The 17,905-nt window shown below is 35.0% G+C and overlaps 2 protein-coding genes and 1 non-coding gene across 3 annotated transcripts; 2 read left to right on the plus strand and 1 right to left on the minus strand.

The window, feature by feature from the left end:
• Window positions 1-616: 616 nt before the first annotated feature.
• TRNAL-UAA lies at window positions 617-699 on the minus strand. Its single transcript has one exon. It is a non-coding gene; the product is annotated as a tRNA-Leu (tRNA).
• A 132-nt stretch (window positions 700-831) lies between these two features.
• LOC122595725 (probable pre-mRNA-splicing factor ATP-dependent RNA helicase DEAH4) lies at window positions 832-8,635 on the plus strand. Its single transcript, XM_043768154.1, has 16 exons — window positions 832-1,045; window positions 2,085-2,177; window positions 2,292-2,396; window positions 2,588-2,805; window positions 2,894-2,946; window positions 3,052-3,168; window positions 3,301-3,392; window positions 4,145-4,231; window positions 4,371-4,585; window positions 4,673-4,765; window positions 5,406-5,529; window positions 6,030-6,198; window positions 6,758-6,827; window positions 7,138-7,298; window positions 7,739-7,914; window positions 8,002-8,635. The coding sequence occupies exons 1-16, from the start codon at window positions 840-842 to the stop codon at window positions 8,153-8,155; spliced, it is 2,133 nt and encodes a 710-aa protein (XP_043624089.1). The 5' UTR covers window positions 832-839; the 3' UTR covers window positions 8,156-8,635.
• A 1,123-nt stretch (window positions 8,636-9,758) lies between these two features.
• On the plus strand, window positions 9,759-17,849 carry LOC122596669 (DNA-directed RNA polymerase II subunit RPB2-like). The gene is made up of 25 exons (XM_043769287.1): window positions 9,759-9,983; window positions 10,791-11,012; window positions 11,098-11,388; window positions 11,498-11,695; window positions 11,765-11,829; window positions 11,913-11,999; window positions 12,084-12,204; window positions 12,291-12,335; window positions 12,413-12,550; window positions 12,642-12,714; window positions 12,839-12,915; window positions 13,179-13,286; window positions 13,386-13,502; window positions 13,592-13,747; window positions 13,839-13,943; window positions 14,338-14,463; window positions 14,553-14,630; window positions 14,721-14,816; window positions 14,928-15,043; window positions 15,131-15,200; window positions 15,652-15,708; window positions 15,794-15,937; window positions 16,059-16,358; window positions 16,801-17,223; window positions 17,601-17,849. Exons 1-25 carry the CDS (start codon window positions 9,759-9,761, stop codon window positions 17,718-17,720), a joined length of 3,558 nt encoding a protein of 1,185 aa, XP_043625222.1. The 3' UTR covers window positions 17,721-17,849.
• The last annotated feature ends 56 nt before the right edge of the window (window positions 17,850-17,905 follow it).

Here is a 17,905-nt window from a genome sequence, read left to right on the forward strand (position 1 = left end):
ATAAATTAAAAAAAAATAAAAATACTACCCACCGTTTTGTGAAAAAAAAGGTACTTTCGGTTTTTGAGGTGCCAGATGTCTTGTGCCTTACATATTATTCTTAACTACACAACACGTGTAGTATGGTAAAGAAAATTCTAAAACAATTATTTATGGTTTACATGTATATTGAGTTAATTGTTTGATTTAATTAATATAATTACACTGCATTAGGTTGTAAGTTACGAAGTATGTTACAATTGTTGATACTAACTCATTTTTATGAGTTACCAGGTATGTAACAATTCTTGATACTAACTCATTTTTATGACCAATTTCATGGTATATGACCAACCATCAGTATTTGTGGTTCAAATTGTTCATCTAGATTTTACACATTATTATTATACATTAAGGGGATGAAACAATATACAATAGGTCTTAATTTCCATTGCGATGCACAAAATATTTTTTTAACTACCATGACATAAAACTTATAACTTACCGAAACTTGCTTATGCTATATTCGCTCTTTACTAACAAGTCAAAACCCGCAGCAAAGCGCGGGTAGTTATAACTAGTTGTAGTCTTAAAACTAAAAAAAGAAAAAATAAAAAAAAAAGAAAAAAAAAGTTGATGCTGGCTATGGGGTTCGAACCCATGCGCACTAATGTGCAGAAGATCTTAAGTCTTCCCCCTTAACCTCTCGGGCAAACCAGCTCTTTGTTGTTTATCTCCCCCCACTATTTTCCTTGTAGAAAAAATCTAACAAAAATATACGAGTCATAATAAAAAATCAAATATAAATTTAGGTGTTCTTCTTGAACTAAAAATCAAATCAATTACGAGTAGTAGAAACTATGGCGGCAAATCACCTCCCAATTCTTCAATTTGAAGACAAGATTTTGGAAATTGTGGATCAAAATCCAGTTACCGTTATTATCGGCGAAACCGGTTCAGGTAAAAGCACTCAACTCTCCCAGATTTTACACAGAAGCGGTTACTCCAATTCCGGTATCATCGCCGTCACTCAGCCTCGTCGTGTCGCCGCCGTCTCCGTTTCTCGGTAACACATTCCTCCGTCCCTATCTATCTATCTATCAATCTATATATATATATATTATATGTAATGATATGATATGATACTGTATAATTCCAAATGACTCTAGGTTAGGTTATACGTGTTGAAGTTAGGATTTTTTTTTTATTTTTAAATGTATATCACAGATAATGTATGTATTGAACTTTCGGTTTATTGCCATTGTACTTGATTATCATCTGTTGGGTAGGGCTGACAATTTCGTAATACGAACTTCGTATTATGCCAATGCAAACCCTACCTGTTGCTTACTTGAAGTTGAGCCTAAACCCAACCCATTTTTCGACGACCTATACTTAATCAAAAAGGTAGATGATAACGGTTAGGGTTTGAGAGTTTTTGTATTATGAATGCACTCGGTAAATAAGTATAGACGACCCTTAAAATACTTTGAATATGCATTAAAGTATTAGGTGAGTGATAAACATACGAAAGCATGGAACTATTTTTACGATTTATGGTTCGAAAAAACAATGAATTTTGTAATCTATGATATATATTATGTTTAAAATGGGGTGGCGGTGTAAATGGGTTAGGAAGGCCAATCTGAGCTTAACCCCTTTATTAAACATGTTGGTTTCGTCGACTCGTTTACGGCCCAAAACCGTTTAGTCCCAACCTAAATCTGTTGAATTTATGTTGTGTTTGTGCTGGGTCAGGATCTGCCACCCCTACTTATGCAGTGAGTTTTTTTATATTAGGTAATCATAGTATTTGTTATGTCGCAGCTATATAAGTTTTTACCACATCATCAAAACCGTGTCACGTCACTGCTTTAGAATTCATAAGAGATAAGAGTTCAGATACTGAGATACATGCATTAGCACTTATTGAAAGTTTGATACTTACAATTAGTCAATTACAAGTTTAAAGTATGATTCATTCAATAGATTTTTGAGAAAAGTCAGATACTTTTAGAAACACTTCTAAGTAAAGTAAAGTAGGTTTAGGTTGCTATCGTTGTTACACATGTCATTTTACGCTTTTCATTTATTGATATATACAGAAGAGTTGCACAGGAGCTTGATGTTCGATTGGGAGATGAAGTTGGTTATGCAATAAGATTCGAGGATAGAACTTCAGAGAGAACTCGTATTAAGTAAACTCATGCATTTCAGTAACTTGGTGGCTTTTCTTGCGTATTATCTCCATCTATATGTGGCAAGTTATTGGCAATTTGTAGTTATAGTACAATGAATTTGTGTTTGGCTAGGTATCTTACTGATGGAGTACTTCTTCGTGAAAGTCTTTCAGACCCTGAATTGAAACAATATTCAGTTATAATATTGGATGAGGCTCATGAAAGAAGTTTAAACACGTAAGGAACCGTGTATTATTCAGTACCATTGATTATCTTGATAGATGCTTATTTCTCAAACATTTCATCATGCTATTAATTTTATACACACCATCCCTAATTTTCTATGCGCTTAGCAATTCAAAGTTCTCGACTTTTTCAAACGACTTGAAGTTGATATCGCCTAATCCCTGATGATATTTATCTTATAGGGATATTTTGATGGGGCTGATGAAGCGTTTGATTAAACTACGTGCCTCTAACCTAAAGGTTTTGATCACTTCGGCGACTCTTGATGGTGAAAAGGTGTCTAGTTTTTTTTCTGAGTGCCCCATCTTGAATGTTCCTGGGAAGTTGTTCCCGGTAGAAATATTGTATAGTTCAGAGCAACCTAAAAGTTACATCGAGTCTTCTTTGAAAAAAGCTATTGGTAAGTGAAAAACCTTTCTGTTTTTTTAGAAAATAGAAGTTTACGAACTGCTATTTCTTTGACACTATGTTGGTGATCTTTGTTATAGATATACATGTAAATGAGCCAGAAGGGGACATTTTGATATTCATGACAGGACAGGTAGTATAAAGTTCATGTTTTTCAGTATTGGTTTCTGTTCTAATAGATGATATTCTTCAAATTGTACTTTGTTATTTCTATTGGAAACTGATGAGGTTTTTATAGGATGACATAGAGAAGTTGGTATCAAAATTGGAGGAAAAAATTCAAAGGCTTGAGGCAGGATCATGTATGGATGCAGTAGTCCTCCCGCTTCATGGCTCTTTGCCACCTGAAATGCAGGCAAGCTGTTCATATTTTCTTTTTCTGATCACTTTTGTATCTAGCCCTATGCGGTTACTTATTGTGATGTTACAATCTTTTCGAGATTTCTTATTATAACAAATGTGCCTGTTTATATGTATGATTCTGCAGATACGGGTGTTTAATCCCCCACCTCCAAATTGTAGGCGTTTTATTGTGGCCACAAACATTGCTGAAACCTCTTTGACTGTTGATGGTGTTGTGTAAGGGACTCAACACTTGCAACTGTTTTTGTTATATTGATTGCTTTCTACCCTAATAAGTTACCTTTGGGTTAATCTAGCATCGTATGATAAAATGATACAGAGATTGATTCTCTAATGTTGTTTCATATATCTTATTACTTAAAAAGTATTGTGATAGTTTTGTACATACTGGTTTTTCCTGGTTGAAAAGTAATCTTTGACTTGTTCTTGATGCTTATTTTTTTCATTTAGTTCTTATATGTCGGGGTTAAAGACGTGGTGCATTAAATACCGTGCCTTTAACTTGGCCGAAACAAGCTGGACACTTTTGACATCACAAATGTATATCTTTCACACATTTGGTATTCAAGCAATATGTACATAAGTAATATTTGGTCATTTCATTGGAGTTTTATGCCTCGACTATAATGGTAATTAAATAATCTATGCTATTTGTCATTAGATTAATGGCAGAATTGAGAGGGTGAAATTATAGTACATACAGTATTAAATAGGAAAAATGGGGACCACAGAATTAAGCTATGTAGGTTGTTATGGCAAGGCCCACTGCATCTTGATGTTCCGATTCTCTCTCTCTTTTTTTTTTTTTTTTTTTTTATAATTTTCCATGTAATGTTTTATTAAATTGATCCCGGGTTTACAAAACTGTAAAATTAAGTCTCATCTATTTAAGCTTTTCTTTTTAATTTTTTTTCTCTTTTCCTTTGATGTTAATTATTAATGTTCTGAAATTTGAATGATAATAACAGGTATGTCATCGACTCTGGTTATGTGAAGCAGCGACAATATAATCCATCAAGTGGAATGTATTCTCTGGATGTGGTTCAAATTAGCAGGTAATGACCAATGGAATCTCAACTCAACTTGTTGAATTTGTATTTGCTTATGTGAAAATTCTTATGCTTGTATTTTGACACTTGATTTGCTAGGTATAAAATATGCTTTTATTCCTTTTAACTTTCTATTTAAATGCAGGGTACAAGCCAACCAACGAGCAGGACGAGCTGGTAGAACACGACCCGGAAAGTGCTTTCGTTTATACCCATTGGCTGTTTACCATGATAATTTGTTGGAGGCAACCGTTCCAGAAATACAACGATCTTCTTTAGCTGGCAGTGTTCTTTATTTGAAATCATTGGACCTCCCTGATATTGATATTCTTAAATTTGATTTTCTTGATGCACCGTCACGTAAGTCAGTTCCTTTGTGCTACTGTCTAATGGTTTTGTCAAGCTTTTCCACCAGCTAACAAGATGACACTTCATGTCTTTGTTTAGGTGAGTCCTTACAAGACGCTCTTAAACAATTGTTTCTGATTGACGCTATAGATGAAAATGGCACCATCACTGATATAGGAAAAGAAATGTCAGGTATTTCATTTTTTTCTCTATACTGAAATCACATTGTATAAGCGTGCCAAAAGTCCAAAATTCAAAGTATACAGGACATGAAAAGAAGCCATAAATGAAAGCTAAAATTGATTTGAGTGGAGAATTATTTGGTCCTATTACACGATATTCTATGTGGTAATTTGGACCCATTTACTTACGTATGGGTTGGCCTGGGCCTCCAGGGTATGTCTTATATCTTATGTGTTCGGAAGATAAAAACAGAAGTAGCTATAAACGAAATGGATTTAACTGGTTTCAAGTGTAATTTGAATACAAATGGCCCTCCATCTAATTCAAAAAATTTAATTAATTTTTAGATGGTGTTTTTTTTTTTTGTAGTCATTTTTGACACCCTATGTACTTATAGTGATTTAAGAACTTCGGACACAAGTATATTAGGTCCATCAAACCTGTACACCAATAACCCAGTTGATCTGTTACTATATCATCTGCCCCACCCATTTTGCCACCTATAAGTTATATATATCCATTGCTTTGAGGGATGGACTCCTCATGTATTTTTAACAGAAGGTTCTCATTTGTTGGAGTTTGAAAATACTGTCATATTGGACAGCCAAATATATGCAAGCTACTGACAAATTTAATTTTCTCCTGACAGGGCTTCCTTTGGAACCTTCACTTGCAAGGACTTTAATTGAGGCAAATAAACATGATTGCCTGTCCCAAGCTTTGACCGTAGCTGCTATGTTGTCAGTGGAAGGTACCTTGCTTCCTGGACGAAGGTATACTTCCAACCATGTTGCTTAGATGCATCATTGTGGATGAGTTTAAAAAGATTCTACACTCTCAGCAATTCTACACCCTTTATCTGCTTTCAGCCTGACACATATGTGTTGATGAATAACAAGTTTTTGGATAAGGGTTGTTATTTGAAAATTGTACGAGGATAATTAGTACAAGTTCATCATAATAGATAAAAGGTTTTGCATGAAAGAGGAGAAATATGATGTTGAGATACATGGAAGAAGAATGTTTTAGTAACAACTATTAGTTTTTCATTCTATTGAAGTCACCTGTTGAGATATATAGCATCATAATTAAGTTAAACTTATTAAATTTTTTTTTGTTAGATGTGTGATTTTTGGTCCATCTATAGCCAACATATTATCCACACTGGCAAATATACTCTTCTGACTGTATACTTCCCCATGTAACAAACCATTTATCCCAAACAAAGAAAATATAGTTTCTAAACATAATTTTTTCCTTCCCTTTTTTGCAGCAAAAGCATGGACAAGACCAGCAAAAATATAGACAAGAAGAGGAAGCATCATTCTTCAGAGCTTCCTGATGGTGCAGGTTTGGGTGATCATATCCAGTTACTTCAAATCTACGAGCTCTGGGATCAAATTGACTATAGTATTGACTGGTGCAAAGATAATAACTTACAGGTGTCAGTTTTTGTTTATCTTCTATTTTTTGAACAATACGTATAAGTTTAATTATTTTGCTATTTAGAAATGGTCTTACATAAGTTTGTGTTTTACTGTTTATGTATATATATAATTTCATCTACACGAACGAAATAAGTGATGGCACTGATTTTAATGAAATATATGAATAGGAAATGGATTTAGTATAGGAAACCCTGATGTTTAGCTGTGGCAAAATGGAGTTCTGCTGATATCATTTCAAAGAAAAGGAAAAAAAATGAAAAACATGTTTGAATTAAGATTTTCCTGGAAAAATCTCATAGAGAATAGGTCTGGTGATTACATTAGTAAACTCTAATTTAAGAAATCCTGTTTAAATTTGAATTTCTCTCTTTTCTTAAAATTGTGGGTCTGCTCATGAGCTTGAACTTTCATAGTATCCATTAATTTATGTAAGGTATCAGTTATGTTGCCGGATGTTCTGAGTTCTGACTTCTCCAGTAATTTATTAAGGGCACTCCTTTTTTGCTTAGAGGTTTGAGCTTATGATATTCGTTGTTGAAATAATTATGTTCAGGTACGAGGTATGCTATTTGCCAGAGATGTCCGGAAACAGTTGTCTCAAATAATGCATGACATTGCAAAAGGTTAGTCATGAACCATCTTCAAGGATGTATATTTAAGTCAAAAATCTATTATCAACTTTTCAGCTTATAAAAGTACAAGTTTTTTATTTTCTCGTCAAGAATAGTGCAGCGCCTGAGCTGGCATATAGTTTAATATAAGCGGGTGTTTGACTCTTTGTCTTAACATCTAAAATACCCCAACAAAGCAGAAATAGATGACATGCTAAAAAAACTTGTTACGGTTATTTGGATCAAGCAATGGTGTTCATGTGCTGTATATAGCCTTTTATATTTTAAAACTTTTACATAGTTGAAGTTATCTTAATTACAGGTAGCTTAGGTGTCAAGAGACAAGAAAGGCGTAGAGATAGACAACATGACTATAAGAGCTTAAGAAAATCTCTATGTGCCGGCTATGCAAGCCAACTTGCCGAGCGGATGATGCGTCATAATGGTTACCGAACTCTTGGGTTCAAGTCTCAGCTTGTTCAGGCAAGAAGTATAAATAATAGCTATAAGAATTTCCACTTTTACAGTAGTCTATGCAACTTTTTTTTTATAGTAAAAATAACTACCCCCTCAACTTATGAACGTTGCAACTTCTTATTTGGCATATAGCAAGAAAAATGTTTTGACTATTCGTCAAATATGAAAATTTCATCGAAGGTACAAAACATTCTAATGTAGATATGACGTAAATTTTACCAACACGTCCATATAGAAAATTGTTTCTGCTCTAATGGGGTAAAACCACAAAACATATTGGTTTGCAAATGTTTTTTTTTTTTTAACTTAAAAGTTAAAATCTATGTTCTTGTGGTAATACGTATCAAGCTGTAATTTAATTTGGTCAGAAGTTAAACTTATATCCTTCATTTAAGTGCCATGCCTATAAGTTGAGCCATCATTCTTACTAAATTTGACTTTTTTAGGTGCATCCATCTTCTGTACTGCAATCAGATGACGAAGGAATGCTTCCAGATTATGTCGTGTACCATGAACTTATTTCTACTTCACGACCATTTATGCGCAATGTATGTAAAGTAGAGATGCGATGGGCGACCCCAATACTACAAAGGCTTGAGAAGCTAAATGTCAACAAACTCAGGTACACAATTTTCCTGACACATTTATGTGTAACATGCACATATGCTTGTATCTATATATGATGATCTATTTATTATTATATTTTTAGCGGTGGTGGAGTCGGTCAGTCTGAGGAGATTACTGCAGATAGTAACACTGATTTTCCAAAGGAAGAGCTAAACACTGTCGTTCCTGCTGATGACTCCAAAAGCAGAATACAAGCAGCCCGTGAGCGTTTTCTTGCCCGTAAAGGGAATAAATAGTAATGCTACTTCTGGTGTTGACGTTTTAGTGTGTCTGCTCTCTGTCTTTCCGTACCCTGGTTATGAGTACTATGCATGCCATCAACTTTAACCCAGAAGTGGCGTTTCAGGTGGCATATAAAAGTTTTTAAGCCATCACCTTTTCCAGTCTCCTAAGATATACAAGAAGGATTGGCCGAAAAGTTTTGTTAGAACACGGGTGTCATACTGCAGTCCGGAAGGTCAAGTTGATGTAACAGTATATAGAGCGGCATCATGCCAACTGTTGTATATTACTGATAACCAACCGATGGTCTTTGACCTGGTTGGTGTTTCACAAATACATGCACCATTCATCAGAACAGGAGATGTTAATTTCATATTACACGCTTCTGTTATTGTATAGCTGTCAATTTGCCCTTGTAGTTCTTGATTTGCATTTGTGAATTGTCAATTGTGATGCTTACGTTACAGAATTTATGACATGAAAAACTTTTGAAATAGCGCCTACATTTTATACTTGTTACAAAGGTAACTAAGAAAATTTGATATGTTACCCGAATTATAAGTTTAAGAGTCCATGTATGATCAAACTATAACTTAAGTCGAATATGTAGATAACCAAGGGCACTTTTATTTAGGGAAACATCTATTGTTTTTTATTTTTGTTTTGAAAGAAAGCGTGATTAAAAAGAATAAATGAGTAAAAACTTTCTGACATCATGTATCATTTTGGTTAAAATCCATCTAAACTTAGATGGTAACCTTTTACATCTTAATATATATTAATAATAGTTATCAGAAAAATGATGCTCAAATTATTGATTTCTTTTTTAAAAGATGTATTAAAATACTAAAGTGTAAGAGGTTGTCATAATAAAGCACACACGATATTTACTTTTGATATATGTACATACCCAAACACTACATATAATTTTTACTTTTCACTTGAGATTTTAATTTCCGCAATCAAGAGACCTAAACAAACTGTCTTTGTTTTCCCTCTTCAATTGAACCCCAAAAAATTACGTACAGTCAAACCTCTATAAATTAATACTCGATAAATTAATACCTTGATAACATTAATAATTTGTTTAGACCCAACTTAAGTCAAACTATTATAAATCACCACTCGATAAATTTATAATTTGCTAAATTAATAAAATATCCTAGTCACTATTAATTTATAAAAGGTAAGTCAAGAACACAACGTAGGGACTGTTTGTGTAATTTCTTATTCTCTTATTTGAGTGTGTATAGGTTTAAGAGCTTAATGGATAAAGGGAGTAAGCCGAAGGGGTCAAAGTGAAACTTTAAGGTTAAGTCGGTGAAGGAGGACTATATAAATGAAACCATGAAGAAATCGATCCATCATATTGATTTGACTATAGTTTCTACTCTCAGTTTTTTCCGTACTCTTTCTCTTTCAATTGTAATAGAAGTATTATCACATACAACTGATAAGCAGTGGTAGTTATCCGGTTATATTGTTGATTATTATTATTGGTTCTGATTGAAATCAGTTTAGGTTGAAATTGTTTGTTGAGATTCAAGATCATCAGTTTTCCAATAATATTAAAAAAAAAAAATTCACACATATATATAAAGAATAGATAGATATAGAATGGATATAGGAGGAGAAAAAGAAGAATGTGAACATCAGAATTCATCAGATGAGATAACACAAGAAGATGCATGGGCAGTAATCAGTTGTTACTTTGAAGAAAAAGGACTTGTTCATCAACAACTGGATTCTTTCAACGACTTCATTCAGTGTAGTATGCAAGATATTGTTGATCAATCCGCCGTTGTCGATATCCGATCAGAATCCTTTCCTCATCACCCCGAGGTGGTTAACTTTCACTTGTGTACTAGTACTACTATCAACAATGTGATGAGAATACTTGATTATCGCGGAACCAGGATTTAGGGCAACGATAATAAAACTTTTAATATCAACATAATACATGTAAGCAACGATAACGATTAGATCGATACTTTTTCGGTCCCAAATTAATTGTGTGACTTGATACCTTTGTGTGTATCAAATGCTGATAACAACGAAATTACATTATTTAACGTCAAAAATTTATAAAAAAAAAAAAGAAGAAGAAAAATTTATAAAAAAAATCAAAAAGAAACATTTAAACTGGGACCGAAAAAGGGATTTTGACCTTAACAAATAAAGAAAGAAGGTCGTCACTATTAATTTTTAGTGTACGTCATGCTGTATACTAATGTAAAGCCTGTTTAATTTGATGATGTACGGAATCACGTCTAACATGTAGGTGGGTTACATAGTTAAGCGGACACGTAACGGTGGTTATCCTACCTTCAACGTTAGTTGTGTCCCTACATAATTGTGAATTTATGTATATTCTGGAATTGAATCAGAAGCTTTTAAGGTCTAAGACCTTGAGAGGATGTGGATTTAAGGGGTTTTTCGAAGTCCTGATGTTTCGTGTAATTTAGGGAAGGATATACCGTTCTAAAAAAAAAGATACAGTACATAATAAAAACTGTACATTATGTTGTTTCGTTTCTCAAATAAGACATATCGGTTTTGTCTATCAGATTGAAACTGTATGGAGAATTTCTTTAAGTCACTTGCTAAATCAGAAGTATACAATGATGTTTACGTATTTCATGTTTGCAGACCATCTGTAAGATCAGGTTTGGTCAGACATATCTGAGTAAACCGATAATGACAGAGCCAGATGGTGGAACCACCACATTGTTTCCAAATGCAGCAAGGCTAAGAAATTTAACGTACTCTGCACCATTGTACGTTGATGTAACAAAAACGACTATAAAGAAAGGACATGATGGCGAAGAAGTCACCGAAACTCAAGATTTTAGTCAAGTTTTCATTGGAAAGGTAGTTAAAAAGTAATTTCATTTTGACTTTTTGAAATGAAATGCTGATAATTATAATCTAATTATCTTGTATATAACGTTGTCAGATTCCTATAATGCTGCGTTCGAGCTACTGTATGCTATACCAGAATTCAGAAAAGGACCTGGCTGAGCTCGGAGAGTGCCCATATGATCAAGGAGGATATTTTATAATCAATGGGAGTGAAAAGGTTCTAATTGCTCAAGAAACTATGGCCACCAATCATGTCTATGTGTTTAAAAAGAGACAACCCAATAAATATGCTTATGTGGCTGAAGTTCGTTCAATGGCAGAATCTCAGAATAGGCCACCGAGTACCATGTTTGTACGGATGCTTGCTCGAACTAGTGCCAAAGGGGTATGTATATAGGATAGGGTTTATTTATGAATTCTTTTTATTATACTTTTGCTTACATTTCGCTTTATAAGTATTGTTTGTTTATTTGACAAACACTGTTACATTGCAGGGTTCTTCTGGTCAATATATTCGTGCTACACTTCCATATATCCGAACTGAGATTCCTATCGTTATTGTGTTTCGAGCACTGGGATTCGTTGCTGATAAAGATATATTAGAACACATTTGCTATGATTTTGCTGATACTCAGATGATGGAGTTGCTGCGCCCTTCATTAGAAGAAGCTTTTGTGATACAAAATCAACAAGTAAGTTTTTTTTTGCATCAATAGGCTAGATTTTTTTCTCATATCTCTGATCCTTTGTTCTTATCGCAGGTGGCGCTCGATTACATTGGAAAAAGAGGTGTCACTGTTGGTGTCACAAAAGAGAAGAGAATAAAGTTGGTCTCTGTTGTATTAGCTTAGATGAATTTGCACCAGTTATTGTCATATATATATTATTTTCAGCATTTTTGATTTACAGGTACGCACGTGATATTCTTCAAAAAGAAATGCTTCCTCATGTAGGGGTTGAAGAGAGTTGTGAAACTACGAAAGCATACTATTTCGGGTATAATCCGATAGTTTTCATTACGTGTGTTTGTCAGTAATCATCTTGTTTTATGTAGAAATAATTGCTTTCAACCCTTATCAGATACATCATCCACCATCTATTGTTATGTGCTCTTGGCCGGAGGGCCGAGGATGACAGAGATCATTATGGAAATAAGAGGCTTGATCTTGCCGGTCCTCTGCTTGGAGGCCTATTTAGAATGGTGGATTTTGTTTTCTTTGAGACTGGGGGTTTATTGTATTAACGGGTAACTGTATTAACAACTTGTTGTCTTTCGTGTTAATGCAGCTCTTTAAAAAGTTAACAAGAGATGCAAGAGAATATGCACAGAAGGTTATTATAAAGTTCAAGTTCATTAAAAGCATTTTTTTTTATCTGGTCAAACAGTCATCATATTTCATAATTTGCAGTGTTTAGACAAGGGGAAGGATGTTGATTTGTACCTTGCTATTAAAGCAAAAACGATAACCAGTGGGCTTAAATATGCACTAGCTACTGGGAATTGGGGGCAGGCAAATACTGCTGGAACAAGGACTGGTGTTTCACAGGTTTGGCTGTTTTGTACATTTGTTTTATCACATAAAATTTTATCCATCGTTTAAACTTCTTTCTGTTACATATGCTTTGTGAAATTTTCAGGTGTTGAATCGTTTGACTTATGTATCTACACTGTCACATTTACGTAGACTCAACTCTCCTATTGGGCGTGAAGGTAAATTTTTCTATTTTTCTAATGGCTTATGATAATTTGGGAGATTGTTGGTTGCTGTTTCCTTTTGTTTCTTTGTATTTAGCTTCAAAGTGCTTGATGTTTTAGTTGGTATACATTTAACTAGGAAAGTTGGCAAAACCGAGACAGCTGCATAACTCGCAATGGGGAATGATGTGTCCTGCAGAAACTCCCGAAGGACAGGTGCGCTTCAATAACATAAGTTTTACTTCAACTATGCACATTGATGACATAAGTTTCACTATGACTAAACAAATGTAATTGGTAACTTTAATTTATAATGACATTAATGTTGATATGGTTGCTTCTAATTATAGTTTTCACATATATTGCATCAATTGCACAAGCAAGTTGAGAAAGAAATTGTATCTAGAAACAAATTGAACAATGGATTGTATGTTTATATTATGGGACTAACGGTTATTCTATGTTGATGTTAACAATAGGCATGTGGGCTAGTGAAAAATCATGCATTGATGACACACATAACAGTTGGATCAGCCACATATCCAATTATTGAACTTTTGGAAGACTACGGTAAAGAAGATTTTGAGGTAAACATCATTACTTTGTTTGAAGGATTATTTTTGTAATTATACATCTACACTATTTTCTTTTTTTTTTTATTAAATATGGTTTTATGTCTAATATAGGAAATTTCTCCTGCTGTTATCCCACAAGCTACAAAAATCTTTGTCAACGGTCGTTGGGTAGGAATCCACCGTGATCCCGACATGTTAGTTAGAACTCTGAGGAGTTTAAGAAGGCGGGTGAGTATTAATTAATGCTATTACTCTTTGCCAAAGATTTGTTTGTAGTTGGGTCAAGTATTCTGATATAAATCATCTTTTATGTGTAGGTTGATGTGAACACTGAAGTTGGAGTTGTCCGGGATATTCGTTTGCAAGAACTTCGAATTTATACCGATTATGGCCGTTGTAGTCGTCCCCTGTTCATTGTTGAGAAGCAAAGACTATTAATTAAAAAGAAAGACATCCAAAAGTTGCAACAAAGGGTATGCAAAATTTAGTTGTTCATAAAAGTTTTATTTGCCCACCTTTAATCTTCTCTTCAGGAACTTCTATTCTGCAATTATCCTTTCACAGGAAACCCCAGAAGATGGTGGTTGGCATGATCTTGTATCAAATGGTTTCATCGAGTACATTGATACTGAAGAAGAAGAGACTACTATGATTGCCATGACCATTAATGTAAGCACAAAGCAGAGGGTGGCAGTTTCTACCCATTTTGTCCAAAACAAGTTAACTTTGGTCGATATGTTGCTGCCTGCTAATTGGTCAAATGGCATGATTAACAAAATTAGCTGAAAAGGAAACCTGGTGAACAGTTTCATAGTCTACAAAAAGCATTCTGAAGTGTTCACAGGCTCTTAAATTGCTAGTATATTTTAAGAAAGGAAATCAGTGCTAGTAATTTTATTTAATGTTCTAATTATATGTGAAATATACTGGACAAAGCAAACCGTTCTGCCTCAGTCTATCTGAAATTGCTGGTTTCGGTGATCATACAAGTTGCTTTTACTGGTTGAGTTTTTCATCCTCCTGATTAGTTCTATGTATTAATATGTATTTTTGATGGGGTTAGGATCTTGTAAGCGCCAGGATAAATCCAGACGAGTCTTATTCTGACACTTATACCCATTGTGAAATCCATCCATCATTGATCTTGGGTGTTTGTGCCTCCATTATACCATTTCCTGACCACAATCAGGTGAGTTTCTGTAGTAAAAAGTCTAGTCTTTACAGTGTTGCACTTTATATCACTGGTTGACAATATCTTATCATTTCATATTTGAACAGTCTCCACGTAATACCTATCAGTCAGCCATGGGTAAGCAAGCGATGGGGATCTATGTCACCAACTTCCAGCTCCGTATGGTATGTAATATGAATTTCTTCATGAAATCAATTCGTGTGATTACCTATTGTTATTTTTCTTACAATTTGTTCCAATAATGTTTGTAATAGGATACGTTGGCATACGTTCTCTACTATCCGCAGAAACCTCTTGTAACAACTCGAGCGATGGAGCACTCTCACTTCCGACAGCTCCCAGCTGGCATTGTAAGTATTCTAAATTCTTATAAGATGTTTTATTTTTCATCTTAATAAAAAAACGGGTAAATGGGTGGAATCCTCTGAATATTGTCCCTGACTTCTATTTTTCTTCTTCAGAACGCAATTGTGGCAATTTCGTGTTATTCTGGATATAATCAAGAAGATTCAGTTATCATGAACCAGTCGTCAATCGACCGTGGTTTCTTCAGATCACTTTTTTTCCGTTCATATAGGTTCTTTGTCAATCGATTCATCTATTCAGTTTTTCGCAACACACATTATATTGTTTTTTCTATTTATTGATTGTATATCTAGTACAGGGATGAAGAAAAGAAGACGGTGACACTTGGGAAAGAACGTTTTGGTAAACCTGATAGAGCTGACACCATGGTAAACCTTGTGTTATTTCAGTAAACCTTCAAGACCAGTTGAGGGGATAATTTTAGCCCATCTAAAGTAAAACGGATCAATCTGGATTTTCTATCTATCTCTTGACTACGAGTCAGATAGGTACAACGTTTCGCCATCGCCAGACTATACTTGTACGCTTTACAACCTCCTAAAATTGCTTTACCTGGAAAGCTGGCTCTTTTTATAAAATTGGTTTGTATACAATGCTCAATGCCTCACTATATTACTAATTATTAATAAAATTAAGGGAAGTCAATGAGGAAATAGTTTTTGGGTCAACCCAATCCGTTTTAATCACTTAGCTGTGGACTAGTGTTTAATTATTTATAAAATTAAGGGAAGTCGACGAGGAAATGGTTTTTGGGTCATCTCAATCAGTTTAGAAGTTCTTAACTGTGGACTAGTGTTTGACTTCTCTTAATTTTTACAGGGTATGAGGCCTGATGCTCACTATAGTGAGTTGGATCATGATGGTCTAGCTTCTCCTGTGAGTGCTGGTTTTGTTCTATTAGGATGCAAAACTAGTTCTTATCTGCATCCGTTGTTGTAAAAACACAATCATTGTAATATAGGGAACACAAGTTGGAGGTGAGGATGTGATAATCGGGAAAACAACTTCGCTTGTGCAGGATGATGCTCAGGGGATGGCCTCTCGTTACACTGATCGTGATCACAGCACAAGCTTACGTCACAGTGAAACTGGAACTGTTGATCAGGTGAGTGTCTTTGTTCCAAGTTAACTGAACTGTTTCAACCCAGACGATCTTTACTTGTGGATCCTTTATCCAGCCCATTCATTTGCCACTTCTTTTGCTGACGTTAAAGGCATGACTACAGGTAATGCTGACAACAAATGCTAATGGGTTAAAGTTTGTGAAAGTGAGAGTGAGATCTGTAAGGATACCCCAAATTGGAGATAAGTTCAGTAGTAGACATGGGCAAAAGGGAACTGTGGGTATGACTTACACACAAGAAGACATGCCATGGACTGTGGAAGGCATCACCCCTGATATTATTGTCAATCCTCATGCTATCCCTTCTCGTATGACAATTGGTCAACTTATTGAGTGTATCATGGGGAAGGTTGCAGCACATATGGGCAAAGAAGGAGATGCTACTCCGTTCACAGACGTTACTGTAAGTTATCCCATTATCTCGTCTGTCTCAATACAGTTTCTGAAGTTGGCTACTATTTTATTTAGTTCAATTCCATCACCCTACTTTTGCGATTGGGATGTTTGGATTTGTGTTTTGGGACTGATTAGTGTTTATCTGATTATTTCGATCAACTTCTAGCGAATGTATGAACAAATTCTGTTTCTGATATGTAAATGTATGCGCTTAATCCTCCTCCAATTTAGTAAAACATATTTTTTTGTAATAATGGCATTTTTTGCATTGTATCTATTATTCACTGGATGTAATAAGATTTGCTAGACACTCTTCTGATTATTACAACTGTAAATAGCAGAAGCACATCAGAACACTTTCTTCTACTGATTTTTTTAGTTACAAAGGATTATTTGATTCTGATGATCGAACATTACATAACGTATTGACCCATTGGTTGATGTTGCAGGTGGATAATATCAGTAGGGCACTTCATAAGTGTGGTTACCAGATGCGTGGGTTTGAGACTATGTACAATGGCCATACAGGGCGAAGGCTTCCGGCTATGATATTCCTTGGGCCGACTTACTACCAACGATTAAAGCATATGGTGGACGATAAGATTCATTCACGTGGACGTGGTCCTGTTCAGATCCTGACTCGGCAGCCTGCTGAGGGACGGTCACGTGATGGCGGGCTTCGGTTTGGAGAGATGGAACGAGACTGTATGATTGCTCATGGTGCTGCTCATTTTCTTAAAGAAAGACTCTTTGACCAGAGTGATGCGTATAGGGTTCATGTCTGTGAGCATTGTGGTCTGATTGCCATTGCTAATCTCAAAAAGAGTTCTTTTGAGTGCAGAAGCTGCAGAAACAAAACTGATATCGTTCAGGTGATAGTCGTTTCCTTTACTTAGTATCTGTTTATGATTGACTCGTCAATTTGGGTTATGTTTTATCTCTAATGCGTCAAATAAAAAAGTATACAAGAAAATGAGTTTGAACTAGTCAAAGTTGCCCAGGGTTTTTCATTGCATGAAACTTTTTTTTTTTACCAGTAAAAGGTTGTCACCCCTGGTTATACATTGCATAAAACTCCTGACAATGTTAATTCAAATAGTAGAAACTCAAAACGGTAAACAAAATAGTGTATTGTAATTCATAAAACATAAGTTACTCATATTGGATCCGAGAGCCAACCTGACTGGCCCTCTCGTTATGCCACCTACTTTATAGAGTTAGCAGATGTAACACAATTGTATGTGTGTAGGTGCATATTCCATACGCATGTAAACTGCTGTTTCAAGAGCTCATGTCCATGGCGATTGCACCTAGAATGCTTACAAAAGATGCCCAACAAGCTAAAGACAGCAAGAAGAAAGGCGCTTGATCGAGATGCTTCTCTATCTGCTCTGTGCTTCTAAAGGAGCATGAACTAAGCTTTCGCTTGATTACAGGACAGTGTTTTTTTTTTTCTTGTGACACGGACATTGGACTTACGATTCAAGTATTGTATTGTCTGGACATACTCGTATCATACATTACAGTTGAGTTTTTAATGGGGTGTTCAAAGTC

The sequence above is a fragment of the Erigeron canadensis genome, chromosome 4 (assembly GCF_010389155.1).
Source record: "Erigeron canadensis isolate Cc75 chromosome 4, C_canadensis_v1, whole genome shotgun sequence".
Lineage (NCBI taxonomy): Eukaryota > Viridiplantae > Streptophyta > Magnoliopsida > Asterales > Asteraceae > Erigeron > Erigeron canadensis.